Here is a 23,215-nt window from a genome sequence, read left to right as displayed (position 1 = left end):
CAAAAACATGTCAATCTCCCCACCTCAGGGCCTTTAAGAGCTGTTTCCTGTTTTCTCTACATGGAAAATGGCATCCCCCACACCATCCACCCTTCATATCTTGCAGTATCCACGGTGGCTCATTCCTGGAAGATACCGTGCCGTAACACCATCCTCATTCCTGTCTCCTATCTACTGTCACTGTAGCTCATTGCCAGGAAAGACCACCGCTACACCATGTATCCTTCCTATAGCTCCCCCTACCACCACATACCTGAGGTACTGTGGTTCCTTCCTGGAAGATACCATCCCACCAAACCACATATCCTTACTGTCTCCCCCCAGACACTGTGGTTCATTCCTGGAAGATACTATTCTCCTACACTGTCTGCCCTCCCCCATCTATCCTCACCTATGTAGCTCATTTGTGGAAGCAACCTTCCCCACATACCAACCACACCTCTAGTCTCCTCCCATTCTACTATGGCTCATTCCTGGAACATACCATCCAACTTTCCTGCCTCCCCCATCCATAGTGGCTCATTCCTAGAAGAAACCATCTCACCACACTATCCACTCATCCTCTTCCCTGCCGTCCATTATTGTTTATTTCTGAAACATATCACCCCCCAACACCTTACATCCTTCCTGTCTCTCCTACCCACTGACGCTCATTTCTGGAAGATACCATGCTCCCACATGATCTACCCTTCTTGTCAACCCCCCCTTCCATGATTCCTGGGTGATTCCACTTCCTCTTCCTCTCCGTCCACCAAGGCTCATTCCTGGTAGATACCATTATTCCCATACCATCCAGCTTTCCCATCTTCCCCATTTACTGTGGCTCATTCCTGGAAGATATCACTGCCCCCCCGCCGCCCGCCTGCACACATACATACCCTGTTCCTATCTACCTCCGTGGACTATGGCTCATTCCTGGAAGGTAACATGCCTCACCACATCCATCTTTGCTGACTTCCCCTGTTCATGTGGTTCATTCCTGATGGATAACATCCACCCTCACTACCCAGTTTTTCAGTCTCCACCCATCTATATGGTTCATTCTTAGAAGATACCAATCCAACCTCCATGTCTCCCCCTATAACCTGTGGCTCATCCCTGGAAAATATCCCCTCAGCCACCATCAACCATCCTGCCCTCCCCCATACACTGTGGCTCATTCCTGGAAGATACCATCCTCCAACCTCCATCTTCCCTCAGATCTCCCACATCTACTGTGTTGTTTCCAGGTTGTCACCACATCATCCAGTCTCCCAGTGTCCCTCTCCCACCTCCTCCATCACTACTGCTCCTTCCTGGAAGATAAATTTCCCTTCCAGCCATCTACCCTTCTTCTGTCCTCCTACAGTGGTTCATTCCTAGAAGATACCATCCCCTCAACCCTCAACTGTTTCTATCCTTCCTATATCCCCCCCACCAACTGTTGCATCCCTGGAAGATACTATTCACCTCATCAACCATCCTTTCAGTCTCACCAGTCAACGGGCTCATTTCTGGAAGATATCATTCCTCCCACACTATATATCCTTCCTGTCTCTCCTATCCACTGAGGCTCATTCCTGGAAGATAACTTGCTTCCACTTCATTTACCCTTTCTGACTTCCCCCACCCCATAGTCACTGTACCTCATTCCTTGATGATACCATCTTTTCATACCATCCTCTCTTCTCTACCTGTCCCAATCCACTATGGTTCATTCCTGGAAGATACCACCCCCTCAACACCATCTGCTCTTCCTGTTTACCTCCATAGACAATGGCTATTCCTGGAAGATGCTGTCCCACCATCCATCCATCCATACTGTCTTCTTCCCCCACCGACCATTTGCCATGGCCTATTCCTGGAAGAATACCATCCTCCCACATCATCCTCTCTTCTTCCCCCATCCACTGTGGTTCATTCCATCTGGTCACACCATCAACTCTTCCAGCCTACCCGTGTCCACTAGCTCCTTCTTGGAAGACACCACCACCCCACATAATCCTCCTTTCCTGTCCCACGCCCCATCCATGTCACTCATTCCTGGAAAATAAAATCTACCCACACCATCTATCCTTCCTTTCTCCCCCATCCATGTGGCTCTTTCCTGGAAGTTACCATTGTCTCACACCATCCAGCCTTCCTATTTCCCCATCCACTATGGCTCATCCTTCGGAGATACCATCCTCCGACACCATTCTTTCTTCCTTTGTCCCTATCCATTTGGCTCCTACCTGGAAGATACCATCACCCCACACGATTCAGCTTTCCTACCTCCCACCCCCCAAACCAAGTGGCTCATTCCTGGAAGACACCATCCTCTCACACATTCCACTCATTTTGTCTCCCCCACCAGATGGCTCATTCCTGGAAGATACTATTCCCCCACACCATCAACCTTTCCTGTCTCCCTCCATGGATTAAACTCACTCATGGAAGATACCAACCCACCAAACACCCATTCTTGTCTCCCCAAGTCCATCGTGTTTCATACCTACAAGATACCATCCCCTCACATATTTCATTCTTATTCTTTCCCCCATCAACTGGGTCATTCTTGGAAGATACCCACCACCGCCAGCGCCACCACTCCCCCTGGCCCCGCCCGCTGCCAACACAAACACCATCCAGCCTTTTTGTCTACTGTCATACACTATGGCTCATTCATGGACGATACCATCTGCATACACCAACCAACTTTCATTTCTTCCCCTTCCACTGGGGCTTATTCTTTGAAGATACCATTTCCCCACACCATCCACCCTTTGTCTCTCCTCATCTGCTATGGCTCACTCCTGGAACATGTCATCTCCATACTATCTATCCATCTGGTCTCCCCCCATCCACTGTGGCACATTCCTTATAGATTTCATATTTCCACATCATCCTCCCTTCCTGTCTATCCCCAAATACTGTGCCTCATTTCCGGAAGACACTCCCTTCCACACCATCCATCTTTCCTCTCTCTCTCCCTCAAGCACTTTGTGGCATTCCTGGAAGATGCCTTGTCCCCCACACCATCCACCCTTTCCTATCTCCTCCCATCCTCTGTCACTGATTTTTAGTGGATGCACTTAGTCCTTGGTTTATGTTTAAAGATGGCTGCATCCAGAAATCTCTTCCTTACCCTCAGATCGAGATCCCTGTTTGTCACTCTAGTAGCATTATGGAATTATGTGCATAATGTCAATCTTTCCTGCTAGAAAAATACTAACTCCATGAGTTTGGGGGTCATGCCTAACACATTCACCACAATTCCTCACTGATAGCTACAGTGCCTTCACATAGCAGCCCCTGAACGCTGACTAAACAATCTGTAAGTAACTCAACTCATTACACATGTTTTCATTGAAAACATTATAAAACTTAGATTTTTTATTAATAAAGACTAGCTTGCCTTCCATTCCATGTTTTTCTATATCTGTAGGGAACGACTTTAATATCTTTCCAAATTGCTTTTCTAGCTGACTGCTGTATAATTTGAATACACTATTACTTGTTTTATTGCAAATCACACAGCCCTTTCATTAAAAAAATTCTACTTCATTTTCCTCCTCTTTTCTTTGTTTTAGATTCATTTTATGTTCAAACCCACTCAGCAGTGTCTAAAGTTCCTTCAAAGATGCTACTGACCGAAAGATCATTAGGTTTCCTCTTAACTTTCTTCCTACAACCTATTAAGAAAAACACTGCAGGGGCCCCTGGCTGGCTCAGTCGGTGAAGCATGCAACTCTTGATCCTGGGGTTGTGGGTTCAAGCCCCATGTAGGGTGTAGAGATTACTTTAAAAATAAAATCTTAAAAAAAAAGAAAAGGAAAACAGTACAGTTCAAGATAGGACAGAAAGGATCCAAAGGTTGGGGCGCCTGGGTGGCTCAGTTGGTTGGGCGACTGCCTTCGGCTCAGGTCATGATCCCGGAGTCCCGGGATCGAGTCCCACATCTGCTCCCAGCTCCATGGGACGTTTCTTTCTCCCTCTGACCTTCTCCCCTCTCATGTTCTCTCTCAACTCTCTCACTCAAATAAATAAATAAAATCTTTAAAAAAAAAAAAAAAAGAAAGAAAGGATCCAAAGGAAAGATGAAAGGTAAACTTTAAATAGTCAAGGTTATTTTATCCAAACCATAAGAGACTCTTAATCTCACAAAACAAACTGAGGGTTGCTGGGGGGTAGAGGGGTAGTGATAGGGTGTTGGGGTTATGGACATTGGGGAGGGTATATGCTATGGTAAGTGCTGTGAAGTGTGTAAACCTGGCGATTCATAGAACTGTACCCCTGGGGCAAATAATACATTATATGTTAATAAAAATAATTTTTAAAAAAAGATTACTTTGTCCAGCAGATTTTATCGATGAGATCTTTCATGGTCATCTTGTCCCACTCCTCAGCATGTGGGGCCTCCCACGGTGCATCCGCTGGAATCTGCAGAGGAAGGAGGGCCCACATTCAGGTGTGATGGTTACTGCCCACTGCCATGCCAACAGGCCTTCAGGAGAACCTCTGAAAAGCAGTCCCTGGGTGTGTGCTGGGATGTGTGATTGGCACAGATAGTGGTGGGGTTGGGATGGATAGGTCTCTGCATTCTACGCCTTAATGCTGTTGCCATAATAATGATGATGGTGATGCAAAAAGGGGGGGGATTACACATAAATGTATATATAAAAATGAATATGTAATTATGATGATGATCCTTATTATTAAATGCCAACACTCATTTTAAGTGTGAGAGAGTGATCTTATGGAGCCTAGGCCTAAGTAAAAAAAACTCGGGGGGAATAAATCCCTTTTTCCTTTACTATCTAAAGTGGAATCACATATGGATAAGGCAACTATGCATAGGGTAACTGGCAAAAACACGTCACACGAATTCTCAGTGCCATAGAGTTGAAAACACACAGGCATTACAGTCAGAGAGATGTGGGTCTGAATCCTGGTTCCCTTGCAGTATGGTGTTGGGGAAATTACCATAGCCCCGCAGCACTCATTGTCCTTGCAAGTGGAAATACTACCAACTTGGCAGAGCAGTTGGGCGCGTTGGAAATGACATGTATGAATGTCCAGATTCATACATGACGTTCCCTGCACTATTGGGAGGTTATTAAGGTCACGTGTAAGCTGAACACACATTTTACCTCCTTCCCCATGTTATCCATTGTCCGCCACAAATTGTTGTAATCCAAATAGGCAATGGGATTCCATACCGGTGGAAAGGCCCCCCGAAATGGGTAAGTTCTCCCCTACAACATAAAAGCAAAGGATAATACGTTAAATTAGGATGACATTCTAAATAACAAAACCCAGCCAACATAAGAGGCATTTTCAAACTAACAGTATGCTCTCCTATTGCAAAAGCATCACCTTTGATGGGAAGTAAATACATTTTATCTATATAGGCCCCGAATTTCAATTAGATTAGCAAAATGCCCCAGGTGTTGTGCTACCTGCTTTTAATTTACAGGGAATAATAGCTGTGAACTTACTTGTACTTATACAGAGAACATAAAAAAAGGTAGCTCATCCTAATATCTAACGCTGATGCCACAATATTCTCAACCCTTGAGCTCCTTGCTAGCTAATCTCTTTGCAGGGATGCTCCCACTCAGATGAGAGCAGGATGATGACATGGAAGACTGTCCTTGGACCACACAGAAGACTGGAACAACAAAGCAGAATATCTCGGACTGAGTTTTAGGGTTCACATGGGCTAAATAAAGACTGACTAAACTACTGGCTATGCCTGAAGTCAAGAATCAAAATATGGGGGGAGCCTGGGTGGCTCAGTGGGTTGGGCCTGTGCCTTCGACTGGGGTCATGATCTCAGGGTTCTGGGATTGAGCCCCGCTTTGGGCTCTCTGCTCAGCGAGGAGCCTGCTGTTCTGCCTACTTGTGATCTTTCTCTCTCTGTCACATGAATAAATAAAATCTTTTTTTTTTAAGATTTTATTTATTTATTTGACAGACAGAGATCACAAGTAGGCAGAGAGGCAGGCAGAGAGAGAGGAGAAAGCAGGCTCTCCATGGAGCAAAGAGCCTGATGCGGGGCTCGATCCCAGGACCCTGGGATCATGACTTGAGCCAAAGGCAGAGGCTTTAACCCACTGAGCCACCCAGGCGCCCCAAAAAAATCTTTTTTAAAAAAAGAATCAAAATACGGGAAACAGAATAATAGGCATTTGACATTTTTTTGGCTGCCCAGCATCCATGTTCCTCTCCCAGTATTATCCTGGTTCCTTTTTGGGAAACTGACTCTCCTCTGTGGGTAGATGTGTAGGGAGGATGATCCTGGATATTATCTCCCATTACAGCAGGTGATGTTCTAGATCTTTCTCCACCCGTACTGGCTACTGGTGCAGCCAGGGTGTGAGCCTGTCAGCTAAGCTTGGCCAATCACACACACTCTCTGACCTGGAATGAGTCACCCAACAACAGAAGAAAGCTAACTCTGGGTTCTCCTTCCCCATGGCAGCATGCTGCACATATGCTTCCTGCTCTAAAGACCATGACTGTGGTTCCTGCCCCTAACTTGCCAGAGCTCCCCTGTACTCTGCCTATTCCTAAATGTGGCTCTCCAGACTCTTGTTGGTTCTGTGGGCTCTCTGATATCCTTTCACTAGATCCCCTTCTTGTTAGCCGGAAATGGCTTTCTATTGGCTGGTACCAAGACCTCGAACATAAAGACAGCTAATTATTTGCCACCATTGACTTCATTTCCATTGTGTGACAAGTCCTGTGCTATGCAAACACCGGGGTGAGGTGAGAGTGAACCCTGGGGAAGAGATACCAGGTCTGGGTATTTTCTAAGGTTTCACTCCTAATTCATTTCCTCTAAAAATAAAACATTCATAAGATTTAAATATTTTCTACTAATTCAATTTTGCTTGAGATTTGTATTTTTTAATCAAAGAAAAACATAATACTCGCAGAAAGCCTACTGTGCATATTGCACAGTATTAAGAACTGTTTTGAATTAAGAAGGTGGGGGGAGGGGAACTAAAGCAAAACTCCTAACCATCAAGACAGGGACACAAGACCCAAGAGCATTTGCATTCATGTGCACACACTTACACACGCATGCGTGCGCACATGCACTCTTCAACTAACGATACACAGCAGCCATTAAGTGACAAGTAATTTTGCCTGCCACGGTAGCAAATTCAAATAACCTTGGCAGATTATGTGATCTGATTTCTTATCTGAAAAAATGCCATGTTTGTAATGCTGCAACACAATTCTCCGAGACTCCAAACCTTTATCATCACCACCACTATCGCCATCATTATTACTAACATTTATTGAGATCTTTCTCCATGGTTGGCCCTGGCTAAGCTCTTCATATGCATTATCTCACCCCAAACCTGTGGAGGCAAGCACTATTAATATTTCCATCTTATAAATGAGGAAACTAAAGCCCAGGGATATTAGCTGGAAAACAGTAGAAAGGAAATTTCCTGTTCCCGAAGCCTTTGCTCATAAACATTAAGCTTTCTGGCCTTCCCATAGGGTTGACAGAATGTGGGGATAGGTCTGTTCTAGAGATATATTAACCCTCCCAACTGGATGAAGGAGTGTTTGGAAATGTGAAAACTTAGAAATTTCCCACACCATCTTTTATGTTTCTAAGGAATAAAAATGGAGACAAAGAAGCTCCGGGGGATAAGCTGGCTGTTGAGGAAACAGTGTCAACCCTGGGAAATGAGGAAGCACGTCTGGAGAAAAACGGGCAGACATTTTACCCAGAATGCTATGCTAGCTACAGAGAGGAGGCTGATGGTTAACAGCTCATGGGCAGCCTTCAGAACAGTGAGTTGTCATTACAGTTCTTTCGTTAGTTGAAATCGGGGAAAATTCTACATTTTCCTCTGTAAAATGTATTTATACTCAAGGAAGAGTCTCATAAAAAACTGATCTTTGCTTTGAAAAGAAATACTTTTTTTATAAAAACAAACATGCTCAATCATCTGGGGACATTAAGATAAGTATAAATGTAATTCAACAAAATGTGTCCCACATTCCTAATAAAGTTCTTCTCAGGACAATGCCAACCAGAGTCTCATTTCACACACAGCCTAAAGGCCCCATGATCTGAGCCTTGATTTAAAAAAAAAAAAAAAAAAAGAGGTGGCAGGAGAAGTAAAGAATCCAAGGAGAGAGAAGAGTCCAGTCTGGCAATCTTTTTAGAAATGGGAGCCATGGAAACACTAAAAGAAGATCATAAAGGCTGGCCAACTACAACATTAGTTTCTATCCTATTGACAGAGGCACCAAGTTGAGAAAGGGATTTGACTAATTAGTTTCACTCTTCATGCCTGGCTTCTCTGCTCTTATTCCATAGAAAACCTAACAGTGGGACATCTGGGTGGTGCAGTCGGTTAAGTGTCTGACGCTTGGTTTCGGCTCAGGTTGTGATCTCAGGATTGTGAGATCGAAACAAATCGTGCTCTGCACTTGGCATGGGGTCTGCTTGAAATTCTCTCTCCCTCTGCCCTTCCCGCTCATGCTCTCTCTCTCTCTCTCTAAAATGAATAAATAAATCTTTAAAAAAAAGAGAGAGAATCTGTTTGCTAAAGAAATGCATATACGTGGGAACAGACCCCTACACGTTACCTCTTCCTTTCTCTGAAACCCCTGAAAGGCTTATTTCCTCCACGGCCTGCTTCTAAACTAGACAACTCAAGACAACTTTTCGCTCCTTGGAATCCTTAAAGCGGTGCAGCGGCAGGGCCTGGAGCTGTCTCTTGATGGAGTAAGAACAGCCTGCCAACCAGACCTTCTCAAGCTCGTAAATGTGACCGTACCGTTTTCTCCCAAAGGCGCCCATACTTTCTCAGTATTTCCAAATACTTCCAAATATTTCTAAGTGGCTACTGCTCTTGGAAAATAAAAGGAAAAAAAAATCGTGGGTAAAGGTCAAGTTCGTTTTGTACCTATACTCTGGAGCCTTCCAACCCTTCCAACCCTCTGGCCTTTAATCTCTAAAGCGCAGTGTCTCTGAGTTGAGGTCAAGCAGAACACAATGTCCCTAGAACTGTGCCCCAAATGCTTAAATCCCTTTGAGAAACCATATCCTCAATGTACCGACGTTCCTAATAAGAAGAGACTATTGCTAGGAGATGGCAATTTACGACTCCCACATCATTCTTTATTGTAGGTCTTATAAAATAAACCAAGTTTAGAGTAAGTGAGTAACATTTAGTGATTGGCATGTTGGAGAGTTTCGGCTCTTTGTACTTTTAGGTTTTAGTTAAACAAAAGGAAGTGGGTGTTATTAAAGAATATCACACGCCCCCGAGGAAGGCTTCCAAGCAGTTTTTTTAATTATCTTGAAAATAAACAGATATGTGCTAGACTGGTTGAGGAACAAGTCTGCCCAACTCAAATGAATTCCTTGGCATTCTCCTTGTCCCGCTGTTTTGACAAGCCTATAAAAGAAATCTTTGGATGGTTTCTTTTCTACAGTATTTAATAATGCTTTAACTAAAGAAATCATCTAAAAAGGCATTAAATAGGATGGCAGTACTGCGTTGTATTCATAGTTAAAAAAAAATCGTTTTCTTCCTCTTTCCAAATGCAGGTTAGCCAAGCTCTCTTCAAACCTACATCATTCTACTCTACCAAAAACAAGCCATCCTAATATGGAAACATCTATCCCATGGTACTGCCCTGCTTGTTTCAAGTCTCCAACTAGTGTCCATCCTTCTTTGCAAAACCCTCCCATCCTCCATCCACTGCCTCCCGAGGGTCTGATCCTCAGCCTTTTCCGCCTGCCATTTCCCCACAGAACTCAGCCAACGTCTGGGTTTGTCCTTCTATTTGCGCAGTGTTACAGTGTACATCTTCCGAGCCTCTGCTCCCTCGATGTTGAAGAGAACTCCCAAACCATAACGTATAACTTCTCACACAACTTCCAAGGGCTGGCAGCACATTCCCGGGTGTTTGCTCATAACCTGATACTTCATCTTACTCTCAGTCTCTCTCTCAGGACTTGGAATGGCTATGAGGCCGCGTGGCAGCCCATGAGTTGTGCAGTCCCGTCTTGGGGAACAAGACAACTGAAAAGCTCAGGTACAAATGATGCCACAGAATTAAGAACGAAAGGTTTCAAATGAAGCTATGCTGCCTTTCCCAAGGGACTCTAGTTCTATACAGAAATTACAAAAAAAGCAATTAAGGGATGCCTGGGTGGCTCAGCCAGCTAAGCGTCTGCCTTCGGCTCAGGTCATGATCCCACAGTCCTGAGATCAAGCATCCTGCTCCCTGCTCAGTGGTGGAGTCTGCTTTTCCCTCTGCCTGCCGCTTCCCCTGTTTGTGTGAGCACTTGCTCTCACTCTTACTGTCTCACAAATAAAATCTAAAAAACAAAAAAACAGAACAATTAAGATAGCAACAACATGACCTCTTCTGGAGGCTCTTGAGTAAGTAAAGATAATTGACAGATCTTTTTCCTCTTTCACGAATGCCATTAACTCTGGAGAAACAGGCAGTTAGGAAAAAAGATGAAAATGTTACACTATGAGGATGAGTGGCTGCTTTTCCAGAACAGCTTTATTAAGACATAGTTCACGTACTTGAGGGGTGCCTGGGTGGCTTGGGTCATGATCCCAGGGTCCTGGGACTAAGCCCCGCATCAGGTTTTCTGCTCAGTGGGGAGCCTGCTTCTTCCTCCCCCTCTGCCTGCCCCCCCCAGCTCGTGCTCGCTCTTGCTTAAATAAATAAATAAAATATTTTTAAAAAATTCACATCCTCAATAATCCACCCATTTAAAGTGTATAATTCAATGGGGTTTTGGTATATTCGCAGAGTCGGGCATCCATTATGGCGTCTAACTTTGGAACATTTTTGTCACCAGAAGAAGGAACCCTTAGTCATTAACAGTCACTCTCCACCCTCCCCCCACCCCATTTTGCTATCTTCCAAAGCAGCTGCACTATCTTGCAAAGCAGCTGCACCATTTTACTTTCCCACCAGTGACATATGAGGGTTCCGATGGCTCCACTTCTTCACCAACACTTGTTACTGACTTTCTGATTCTAGCCAGCCTGGCGGGGCCAAAGCGGTACCTCACTGTAGTTCGACTCGCATTTCCCTAATGATGGGTGATGGCCAAAGTCAAATCAGGCTCTGTCGTGATCTCTTTCTCTCTCAAATAAATAAATAAATACATAAATATATAGTCAATCTTTTTAGGAAAATTGTTTAGTTGCTTTATTCTTGCTCCTTACATCTTCCATATCACTATGCCTGGATTTCATGTCTGATTTCTCTTGGTTTTCATTGCTTCTAATTAAAATCCTGTGATCATCAAAAGTGAGATGCATCACAGGATAATAAATTTGATGAATTTAGCAAGCTCACTACATCTTTGAAGATAGTTAGAGGTTCACATTTCGTATGTATTAGATTTTTAACATCTATGTGGGTATGTATATGTGTGTGTACATGTATAATTAATCCCAGCTGGTGCCTTGGCAGAGGCAGAAGGAGAGTTCCTGACTGTACGCTCTTGGCTTAGTCCCTCCTGTGCCCCCACCTCGGGCCTCAGTCTCCATGTCAGGAAGATGGGACCCGCAGTGCCCCTGAGCTGGATCCTCCATTGGGAGTCTATTAGGATGTGCTTTCTATGTGTGGAGGTTGTCGGCATGAGTAAATACAGCTCTGAGACAAACACAGTCCCAAAGATCCTACCTAGTAGAGGAAGGTGGAAATGACTTCTGCTTCCTCTGGCAGACTAAAACACTTTGTTGCCCATGACACCTCACTATTTTCTATGCCATTAAACTGATTTATGTAAGAACTTTCCTGACTAGTTTGAACACAAACAAGAAGGGCGATGTCTCACACTTGTTTATATCTCCTACACTGCCTTGTATATACCAAGGTTCCAAGAAATGCTCGTTAAATGGAGGAATTGAAGGGATAAATAAATACAGGGGCGCCTGGGTGGCTCAGTCGGTTAAGCGTCTGCCTTTGGCTCAGTCGTGATCTTAGGGTCCTGGGATCAAGCCCGGAGTCGGGCTCCCTGCTCAGCGGGGGTCGGCTTCTACCTCTCCTCCTGCCCCTCCCCCTGTTTGTGCTCTCTCTCACTCTTGCTTTCCCTCTCTCAAATGGATAACTAAAATCTTTTAAAAAGTGGGCGGAATACAATTCTTGCATGTATAGCCCATCTGATCTCACATCTAGCTCTACAAGGCTCCAGAAACAGTCCAGCCTCTTTCTACACAAACAACTCCCTCTTTTCCCAGCTCAGACAAGATCTCTAATGAATGCCAATTTAACACTGGTTTTTAATGATCAACTCCACAAACACACCTTTTCTAAAAGAGCCGTAGTCAATACTACCAACAGATTTACTAGAACTCCCTATGTGTAAGGTATTGAAGGGAAGAGAAAAAGATGAAAATCTCTAAAACCATTTCCTATGTGAGCCTTTCTCAGTCTGCAATTTCTGGATGCTATGTAAAAATGGGTTCCATGGTCATGAATCTGGGAAATCCTGGCTTATAGTTAAACAGCTTTTCTTTTTTTTTTTTTTTTTAATTCTCTGCTCGTCCTCATAGGACCCCTAATTTGCTAACAAACATCTTGGCACTCAATGATAGGGACGGAACATGGAGCATTTCCACGTGTATATGACCAAGAAACTCCCTTTCTAGCAAAGCATTGCTGGGATTAATGTTGCTTAGAAAAATACTCCCTTAGACATGCTTTCTTCCTCTTCTGGCTGGCGCTCTCAGGGGTCCAAGGGGACATGGGAGAAGAGGGGCTAGAAAGAGGAGCCCTGATAACCAGCGGATTTATTTTCCAAATGCTCCTCATGGGAATACAGTCTCCTGCGGATGTCTCCTGAACAAGAACGCACGTCATCCTACAACACTGGGTCAATAGGAAAAATAAAATGAAATCACTTGTGCGTCTAGCTGAAATTGCAAGAGCTCTGTGCTGAGTCTTGAGCCTGGAACTCTCTGCCCCTGGGAACCGGGCAGGACAAAGAGAAAGTACGTCAGAGCAGGTAGAGAGGGTCAAGGGTAAAGCAGAACTTCTTGCCAGACTGGCTGTTAACTGAGTGCATTCACCTTGTGTATCCCAATGGACGACGCTGGATCTGCGTGGAGTTACTTCAGCAATGGCTACCGTGATCATGATGGTGCAGATGTGGGAGAGAGAGGGGACTGGGAGCCATCAGATCCTTAGCACCATCTTCCCCACATGTGACCATCAGAGAAGGATTTTTTTTTTTTTTTTTTTTTTAGTCTACCAACTGGGAAGAGTCACAGATACTCAGGACTTCTTTGGCCCATATAATTATGTAGATTAGTGACGGTGCCCACATCTGTGCCTTGGAGGCATCTTTTATGACCCTTGCTGGGCAGCAAATGTGGGCCAGTGGTGATTTCTTCCCATTGTCTCTGAAGCCTGAGGTTTTTTTCAGAGACATTTATCTGCAGGAGATGGCTGTGGAAACTAGGCCACCGGATACTTTGGCAAACACACAAAATTAAATCTCAGCCTGAGGTTCCCAGTGTATCACTTGAGTCTGACAAATTACAGAAGCACTGTGAGAATGAAAGGAAACAGACTAGTAGTTCAGGAATCGATCCCTCTGTTTGAAAAACCTGACAGGAGAAAAGTCCTTTAAATGGAAAGGACTCATTTCCACAGTTTTCGGGATCAAAGTGTTCATTGCATTTAACTACAATTAACATTCACATTTTCTGTCATTCCACCTAGAATTTTCATCTTCTGGTTGCATGAGACCCCAACACAAAGCAAACAACAAAATGAAGTGTTATGAAGACAGTACTGGGCTGCTCAAATAGAAGGTATCCACATTAGGATCATTATTTGTCTCTTCAGTTTCAAGGTCTGTTGTTTGCTAAGGTTAGTTATCAACTACGCTTTCACATCTGTCTGTCTTTCTCTCTCATTCACTTCTGTAGGACCTTGAACCAAACACTTGCATTCTTACAACTTTCTCCCATCTCGAAAGTAAGGAAAACTGCTTACTAAAACTCACTTACTAAAACTCTGTGGTCCACCCAGTTTTCAAAAGGTATTCATTCAAATGAGCTTGACATAGAAGTGAAAAAGCTGAGAGTCCAGGCCTGAAATAGAGGGCTACCTATGGCAGCATCGATCCCATTAAATGGCAGGACAGGGAAATGACCGCAAAGACTTTCTGGTTGGGTCAGCATGTGCTCATGGGACACCGGAACTTCCCTTCTTCAGGAAGTGCCCAGAATGCACCAGGTATGGGATTTATAAGGACATTCAATGGTGTTTCAGTTTCAGCTGTTAGAAGGCTACTTTACAAAAGTTAGAAACTTCAGGACCAATGATTATTTCTTTGGGCTATGATAGTGGGTGTGTGCTCTTGGGTAAAGTAGGGCCTGCAGAGGGGAAAGCAGGGAGGAAGCAAAAATAGGGATGAAGAAAGGAGGGGGAGGAAAAAAGGAGTTTTTTACCTCAAACTAGCAACATTTAACCTGAAAGCTCAGAACCTCTAGCAGTTGGGTTATCATGGAGACGAGAGCAATTTCCGTTGAGAAAGCTGCTTATGTGACGCTTCATTCCACTGACAAGGTTCTTTTTGCCATTAACCACAATGCCAAGGCCCCACTTAAGGAGGTGACTGCAAAGTTCCACAGCCTTAGAGAAATCCTTCATGTCTGACTGAATCCCCTTTCTGCGCTGCCACTGAAAGCCAGTTCACTGAGTCACAGAAGTCAACTCTCAGTGAATGCTAAGATAGGGATTGCCGTAATGAACTGGCCTTATTAAAAATGAGTAACAAGAAGATGAAAAGAGTTTTGTGAATGGATGATGGGTGCACAATCATGTGAATGCACCTGACATCGCTGAATTGTACAACGAATGGTTAAGAAGATAAACGTTTATGTTATGTGTATTTTACCACAATTTTTTTTTTTGAGAGAGAGAGAGCGTGCGTGCGCGTAAGCGCACACCCATGTGGGGTGGGGAGGAGCAGAGGGAAAAGGAGAGAGAGGATCTTTAGCAGGCTCCATGCTCCACGTGGTGCCTGAGGCAGGGCTCAATCCCACGACCCCAAGATCATGACCTGAGCCAAAATTAAGAGTCAGACATTTAACCAAATGAGCCACCCAGGCGCTTCCACATTTTTTTTTTAAAAAAGGAAAAAAAAAGGAAGGAAAAAAATTTAACAATTCACTTGACTTTTCTATTTATTGGGCTGTCACTTCAACCAAGTAGAAGTTTTCTGCTCTACAAACTAAATGGGAGATTTCTCCCTGAAAGTTTATAGGAAAAAGGAGGCTTTGAGAGAAAATGGTTAATGCTGACCTAGTTTTCTAAACAGTACAAGGCTTTAAGAGTAATTTCTGTCATTATGCTTTCCCGTAAACATAAGAAATAAATGAAAAAAAAGAGAAAGAAATGAAGTCTTTTTAAAGTGGAGGGTGGAAAAGAATGGAAGTTACTAAAAACTATTTTTAACAAGCGACGTCCATATATCTTTGTACTAAATACTTGATAGATGAACATATTTAGTCTCTCTGCTTTTAAAGACCCAGGTATAACTGTAATTTAGAGAAGAAAGCAAATAATCCTTCTTATATTACTTCATTTCTATAAACAAACAGAATTTCTTATCATGAGCACCTGCCCATTTACCATGTGCCCCTTCTTACCCAATTTTTTATCTCTACCCTAAATAATTACCCTGAAATAATATATATAATAAATAATAAAATAATATACAAATTATTTTAAATCTCTCTTTTTCTTTAAAGCCTCATTTATTTTTAGAGAGTGGAGAAGGACAGAGGGAGAAGGAAACAGAATATCTTCAAGCAGACTCCCCACTGAGTGCAGAGCCCAAGGTGGGGCTCGATCCCATGACCTATGAGATCATGCCTTGAGCCAAAATCAAGAGTCAGATGCTCAACCAACTGGGCCACCTAGTCTTTTTTATTCTTCTTAATCTTTTTTTTTTTCTCTTTTTAAGCCAGGGAGGATACACATAATAGCATAAAATAAGGTACTCTTATCTAGATCATACTTTGACTAATGGGTTCACATAAATCACTTAACAAAACGAATATATACCCAACAATTCCAAAGCATGTCCTAGACCTCTAGACTTACTAGTCTAACACTGTAATAGAAACCATCTGTAGTCTTCAGCCTGCTGAGCCTAACTGGGGTTCTCTGTGGGGTTCCTTGGGAGTCAGGTGCTCACTGAAGGCCCGAGAAGCTCCAGATTTATGGCTCAGGATGCAAGAGAAGCAGCCACCCTGGTAAAGGGAACCACATATGGCTCCCAGTGCCTGTGTCCACAGGAGGCCAGGTCCACAGGAGTCCCTACTGCCTGAGTAGCATGTCAGGAGTTCAGAACCCTTTGGGGTAAGGTGATTTTTATCATACCTCACAGCAGTCTCTTACAGAGATTTACAAGTTGACATTCTGCCTGTGGAATAGGGAACGATGTGACATAACCCACAGAACCCTGGGCTCAAGACATGGAAAGCCCGACTGTGGCGCCTAAGATATCTGAGCCTCAGTTTTCTCGTCTGTAAGATGGAGGGGATTCTTATTACCTCACAGGATCACTAGGCAACTCACATGAGGCGACACAAGTATAGGCACATTACAGATGGAAGGCAACACCTGTGCATGGAGTGAGGAGGGATGGATATAAGTGATTAAAAGAAAGGAGACAAAGACACAACAAGCAATACCCCTACAAGAGCCTTTGGTTCCTTGCCTTTCCCACTGAGCAGACTTGAAAGTGAAAGCATAACTTTCTTTGAACACAAAAGATATACCTTCTGTGAGTTGATACGGAAAGGTGTTGAAAGCAGTTTAAAAATATGTGTCCCTAATCCTAGAGAAACACTCTATTATAAAGCAAGGGGTCAAAGATACAGTTATTTCTGGCAAGCATTTAGACAAACTAAGAAAAAATAAATCCCCTGCTTTCAACACGGCCTCCTGGTTAAAACAGAGTTCACCTCTTTGCAAAAACAAAAAAATTTTTACTTAGTATTCCAGAGCACACACATTCTGAAAAGCCTTTGATTTCAGTCGTTGGCATAGAAACCTCAAGTAAACGGCTGTGCGAAGAACAGAACCCATACTAGGAAAACTTGCTTGGTGAGCTGTTACTATCAGGAAAGCCTACGTTGTTTTAAATAAATTTTTGTCACACCATTCTCTAAAAAGAAATGTGTGGCATATATTTAGAGTTTCCATTTTTATTTAGGGAGAAAGTGGGAATGCATAAATGTGTCAATTTCTCCTTCAGAGCGGCGCCTTCCAAATGCCTTGCTTCATCTCTCGAGGCAGTGTTCTCCCTCTCTACAGCGTACCTGCATTATAAATATTTGGAAGAACCCATTAAAAGAAAAGAAAAAAAAAACCAGGAGCACCTGAGTGACTCAGTCAGTTAAGCGTCTGCCTTCGGCTGAGGTCATGATATCCGGGTCCTGGGATCAAGCCCCACATCAGGCTCCCTGCTTCTCCCTCTCCCTCTGCCTACTTGTGCACACTCTCTCTCTCTCTAACAAATAAATTAAAAGAAGAAAAAAGAAAAAAGAAATCAAGCATTTCTTCCTCCTTCTCCAAGACTTAGCACTGCAAAATTTAACAAAAAGTCTCCACAACTCCATGAAATTTACTCATAAAATAATTGTAATGATGGTGCATCTAATTTACAAATGCAAGTAACCGATCAATCAATCCAAGAAGCACTCAAGTCCATCTACTTGCCTTACACCATCCAGAGGAAAAGAAGTGATAAAGAGAGTGTTTCAGACACACCTAGCTGACGTCACTTCAAATCCACCTTTTAGGGTAAAGACAACATGGTTAATTTAATTTCACAAATGAGATACAATCTCCTAAACAGACCTGTATCAAATTCACCACATTCATAAAATCTGTTCAAAAACCTATTCTATAAGAACCAGGATCCACTAGGTGGCCTGGCCAGCTCAGTGGGTAGAGCATGGGATGCTTGATCTTGGGGTTATGAGTTCAAGCCCCAGGTCAGGTGTAGAGATTATTTTTTTAAAAAAATAAATAAATAAACTGAAGAGAAAAGAATCAGGATCTACTAAACCAGAATTAGGATAGGTATTCTATTCACAAGATCTGCCTGAAGGATACAGGCAGAAATGTTAGCTAATGGTAAGTTCCATGCAAGCAGAAACTTTGATCATGTGTCTACCATTTCCAGCCTAGAACAGTGTCTTGTACAGAGAAGACTCTACCGTAACTATTTATTGAACTAATGAATGAATTTGGCAATAATGACATGAACTCTCTGTGATTAGACGGAGTCTCCCTGAGAAGGGAAAGAGTGTTCAGCTCAGAGGCGCAGGCTTGGAACTCCACACTGTTGTGTCAAAATTTGCACTGTCAACGCGATCTACCAAGGGTTACGAAAAATTCTTTGATGAATAATAAAAATCATCCTAGAACACGTCAAAACTTGATGCACTACAGTCTTCTGCCAGAAGAAATAACTGAGACGTTCTTACAGCTGCATACTGGGAAAATTTAACAGCTAACTCAACCTGGACCATAAGTAATACGGCTTAGTTTTAACTAGACAATGGCAATCTTCTGGTGATTCACCCACTACCATTTTGGTGGTATTTACTGAAAAGAAAGCACTGTGGGAGATTATAGAAGCTCGGGTTGTCACAAGAGCCAATGCAGAGAGTGCCATGAAGATAATTTGCATTATTAACCCCATGCACTATGGTGATGGGAAAAGATCAATTTTTTCCCCCCAGAAGTGGACGGAACAGTGAGGGTTGATATATTTTTAAATAAGTGGAATTATTTTTTGCCGTATGGTTTATTAATAATCTTACATGGAATATAAGACTCCCCTAATCTGGCCTCCTCGCTTTACAACTTCCTGGTCATTATAAAAACATCAACCCCACTGAATATTTCTCATTGCAGAAATGATACGATTTACTGGAACCCTAGCAGAAAGGCATTCATTCAGGTAAAATAACTTAACCTATAACTGATCCACTATTGTTTTACCTTAACACTGTTGTCTAACTTGGGGGAAAACACATGTTCTTTGGCAGGTTAAGGTATGTGAGGGGATGGTCTGTTTAATCCAACTTCTAGAATCCATCTACTTTAGGTGAGATTAGGTCTTAGATGAAAAGAATGGTGTTTAGTTTCATCCCTTAAATAGGTGCATATCTGTTAAGTCAGTCCTAAAACTGATGAACAGTAGGAGCTCAGGGGAGAGGCAGACCATTAATAGTTCCATAGCCTTGTCAAGTTGCTTTCCTTTGCGGAACCTCAGCTTTCTCCCCTGTAAAATGGGGACAACTGTACCTGCCTAACAGAGTAGATGTAAGGAGTTTGTGCATAAAAAGACCACTTTGTTATTTACTGTAAGCCTCCAGGGAAAATAAAAACCTCTCAGCTCCTGAATGTTCAAGAGGAAGAAATTAGAAGCACAAGTCTGTTCAGGTTCCAGGACAATCACCTGACTCATTTGTCTCTCAGTTGGACTGGGGGGGTGAGTGAATGGGCGTGACCGTTTGTGTAATTAGTAGTTGAGTGCAAATACGACACATAGGCTAACACACGTAAAAGTGCTCAGCAAATGTTAGTTGCTACCATTCTCAGTGTTGTTATTGCCTAGTCCAGGGAAACACCATCCCATGCAGAAAAGAGAAAGTGGGGAAGCAAAGGGGTGTTCTCCCTTTGTGATCGTGAAGCCTCTGGAAACCTGCGTTCATCAACGCTTTGCGTCATTTTTTATACTTTTATACTTTCTTCATTCCTCCCTGGATTTCTGAACTCCGTTTTGCCAGACTCTTCTCCCAAGCATCCCAAACCATCCCAAACCAGCTATCGGAATTTCCCCAGATTTCCCTGATTGTGCATCAGCGTGCATACCCTCACAAGTTCCCTCAACCCCAAGCTTCAGAAGTCCCTGCAGGTGTGGAGTCTGATTGCCTGGGGAGCGGGGAGAGTTGTTGAGAAGTGATGTGGTTACCTGTGTGGGAATCCGGGCATTAGAATGAGTAAATGAGGGGCTCCTGGGTGGTGCAGTGGGTTAAGCCTCTGACTCTTGGTTTTGGCTCAGGTGGTGATCTCAGGGTCATGGGATCGAGCCCCATGTAAGGCTCTGTGCTCAGCCCCAAGTCTGCTTAAGACTCTACCACTAATTATGTACTATACAGTGGCTAACTGAATACAAAAAAAAAAAAGGAGTCTCTCCCTCTCCCTCTGCCCCCTCCCCGCTGTACTCTCTCCTCTTTCTCCAATAAATACATAAATGTATATATAAAAAAATAAAGAATGAGTAAACTGCAATGGCAGATCAGAGAACTTGTGACCTCTCAAGGCACATCTCCAGACTCCAGCTGCTCCATGTTGGGCTTCAGTATGAAAGAATAACACTGGCAACAGCTGCTGTTTCCTGCGTGGATGTCAGCAGAGTTTAAATAATCTCATTTCAACAGTACGAAACTGCACAACCCAGCTAGACTTCCCAAGAGTCAAGGCGTGACACAGAGGAAATTATCAAAGTGTGCAAAGAAATGTCAGGTAAGGGGGCGCCTGGGTGGCTCAGTGGGTTAAAGCCTCTGCCTTCGGCTCGGGTCATGATCCCAGGGTTCTGGGATCGAGCCCCGCATCTGGCTCTCTGCTCAGCAGGGAGCCTGCTTCCCTTCCTCTCTCTCTCTCTCTCTCTGCCTACTTGTTATCTCTGTCAAATAAATAAATAAAATCTTTAAAAAAAAAAAGAAATGTCAGGTAAGAATGAGAATGAATAACCTGCTCAGTCTTAAGAAATGGCCTCAGACTACTGTGTTCCTTGGGGCCTTAGAATTGCCTCATAGGTGCCTGGGGGGCTGCCTGGGACACTGTGTATGTGAGTGTGTGTGTGTGTATGCATGCACACGCGTATCCAAGCGTGCGCTCCCACCACAGATAACTCCCGCTCCCCTCATCTCCCCGTCCCCCACATTCCATAAAGGGTGAAGAGGAAAAAAAAAGCTGAGAGCCTCCTACCCCTACTCCAGATGGACTGGGGTGAGGGTGGAGAATTCAAGGGCTACAGTGGGTGATGTGGAGGAGAGCCGAGCAGAGGCCTGATGCCGGCAGTGATTCCCAGAGTCCACAAGGATTTTTTAAAAAGAAAAAGGAAAAGAAAACACGGAATACTACTGTAGAGCTGACAGCCTACTGGTAGAATGGCTTTGAGAAAAAAAACAACTAAAAACAAAAACAAATACTTTCCCAAATACAGTGCTCTCCCACTGGTCAGTTGAGTAAAATGTCAGACTTACCTTGACATATTGTACAAGACGTTCATTTACGTTCACTTTGTAAGTCTCTAGACCCAGCTCCTTGGATAAACGTAAGATTCTGTTCTGGGTTGGTCCCACATAAGCCCCGCCAACATCTACGTAATCGACATGTTCATTCTGTAGAAAGAAAAAGTGGCCAGAAGACTTCAGTTAAAACTCGGGGGAAAAAAAAAAAGCTCCGATGTCTTATTTAAAGACAAAAACAATTATTATTTACAACTCACATGTGCCTTGCTTTTCTCTTAGAGAGTGCAACTGAAAACAGCAACCCTTTCTCCTCCGCCCAAGGACCAGGAACAACCCAGTACGACACTCATCACAAAGCAATCCCATTTGTATAGTTACCGGGGAGGCCGATTCCGCAATGACACGTATCACAAATAAAAAATGCTGTAGTACATTCTGCCAATCTAGATCCTTTTCAAAGCATTTAGGTTTTTCTGTATGTTTTTCTTTGGGGTTGTTGCTGTAGGCCTAATTCTCTGATTTCCAACAGAAGAAGTTTTAAATCAGCCCACACTGATGGGCTCTTGATCTTATTTTAAAATATTAGCGGGCGGCAGGGGGCACCTGGGTGGCTCAGTCGGTTAAGTGTCTGCCTTCAGCTCAGGTCATGATCCCAGGGTTCTAGGACCGAGCCCCGCATCAGGGAGCCTTCTGCGTTTCCCCTGCACCCTGTTCATGCGCTCTCTCTCTCTGTCAAATAAATAAATCTTTAAAAAAATAAAAAATAAAATAAAGTACTAGCTGGGAAGAATATATCACAAGAAAAGGTACACAAAGCTATAAAAATATTCACATTAGACCTAACAAATTATTTTATAAATATACAAACCTTCCTTCGTAAACAGAAATTTACTTTCCCCTCTTTTGGGCAGTTCTACATTTTCTCCAGCTTTTTTATGAACACATTTCCCAGAAATTTAATCAATAGACTGGATATTGGTGACTTACATCACCTCCGCGTTTTTGTAATAACTTCTTTTGGGTCTGCTTCTGTTTTGTTGTCTATATCCATTCTCATCCATGTTGCCTTTCCTCCTTGTTTGCCTAATTATTCTCTACTGAGTGCCACTCATTGAATTTGAAAAAATACAAACTAACTCGAATCCTAGGAGATATCTTTCTCATAGAGGATTTCTGTCTGCTTCTGCCCAACACCTGGGGGCCCTTATAATATAAGATAACTTTATTGAATTTCCTGGGCCTGATACGATTTGAAGCCAGGCTGAAATGCACACACACTCCGGTCTTCTTACAGCTCATCCCAAGGACACAGGCCAACCCAAAGCATGAGAGCTGTACCAATGCCTCCCTCCATTTGCACACAGTGTTGTGGGCTCTGGACTTGACCCTCAGTTGCTCTAGCTTTGGATGATTTTTTCAAGTCCTTCTCAGACTCTCACTTGCTTCTTCAGTGGTCAGTAAACTCCCCCTCGCCCTCCCCACCTTCCAGGGGAAAAGTAGGCCAAACCTTCCTGATAACGGCCCAGTGATTCTTCACTACATTCTTAGCTCTCTGATGCTTTGAAGATTCGTGTGTATACAGTGCAATTTGTCCAATCTCCTTGCATTTAGTAGAAGGGTTGGGGCAATTCGCCTAAGTGTTACTTCCAGAAAAATGATTGTCTAGTATCATTCAACTTGCCTTCCTGGCAAACACAACCTGATATTATCTTTCTATCGCAGGATATGCTTTGCTAACATTTTCTTTAGGATTTTTGTAGCCAAGTTCATGAGTGAAATTCAGATTCTTCTACAACCCTAGTCTCCCCTTTGTGTTAGAGTACTGCTAATCTCATAAATTAGTGATCATACTTTCTTCTAGTCTTTGGAAGTGTTTGTATATACATAGAATTATTTATTCTTTATTTTTTTGAATTATTTATTCTTTAAACATTGGGTAG

At 43.3% G+C, this 23,215-nt stretch overlaps 1 protein-coding gene across 1 annotated transcript in view; it reads right to left on the bottom strand.

The window, feature by feature from the left end:
• The window catches only part of MAOA (monoamine oxidase A), a 67,841-nt gene that overhangs the window by 17,047 nt on the left and 27,579 nt on the right, over nucleotides 1-23,215 (bottom strand). The window contains exons 3-5 of the mRNA XM_080794995.1: nucleotides 21,288-21,425; nucleotides 5,112-5,216; nucleotides 4,310-4,401 (exon numbers count right to left, since the gene is read on the bottom strand). Of these exons, the coding sequence (XP_080651121.1) occupies nucleotides 4,310-4,401; nucleotides 5,112-5,216; nucleotides 21,288-21,425 (335 nt within the window). The remainder of the gene's footprint in view (nucleotides 1-4,309; nucleotides 4,402-5,111; nucleotides 5,217-21,287; nucleotides 21,426-23,215) is intronic.

Source organism: Martes martes, assembly GCF_963455335.1.
Source record: "Martes martes genome assembly, chromosome: X".
Taxonomy (NCBI): domain Eukaryota; kingdom Metazoa; phylum Chordata; class Mammalia; order Carnivora; family Mustelidae; genus Martes; species Martes martes.
Note: the sequence above shows the minus strand (reverse complement) of the source record. Positions and strands in the feature narration are given on the sequence as shown.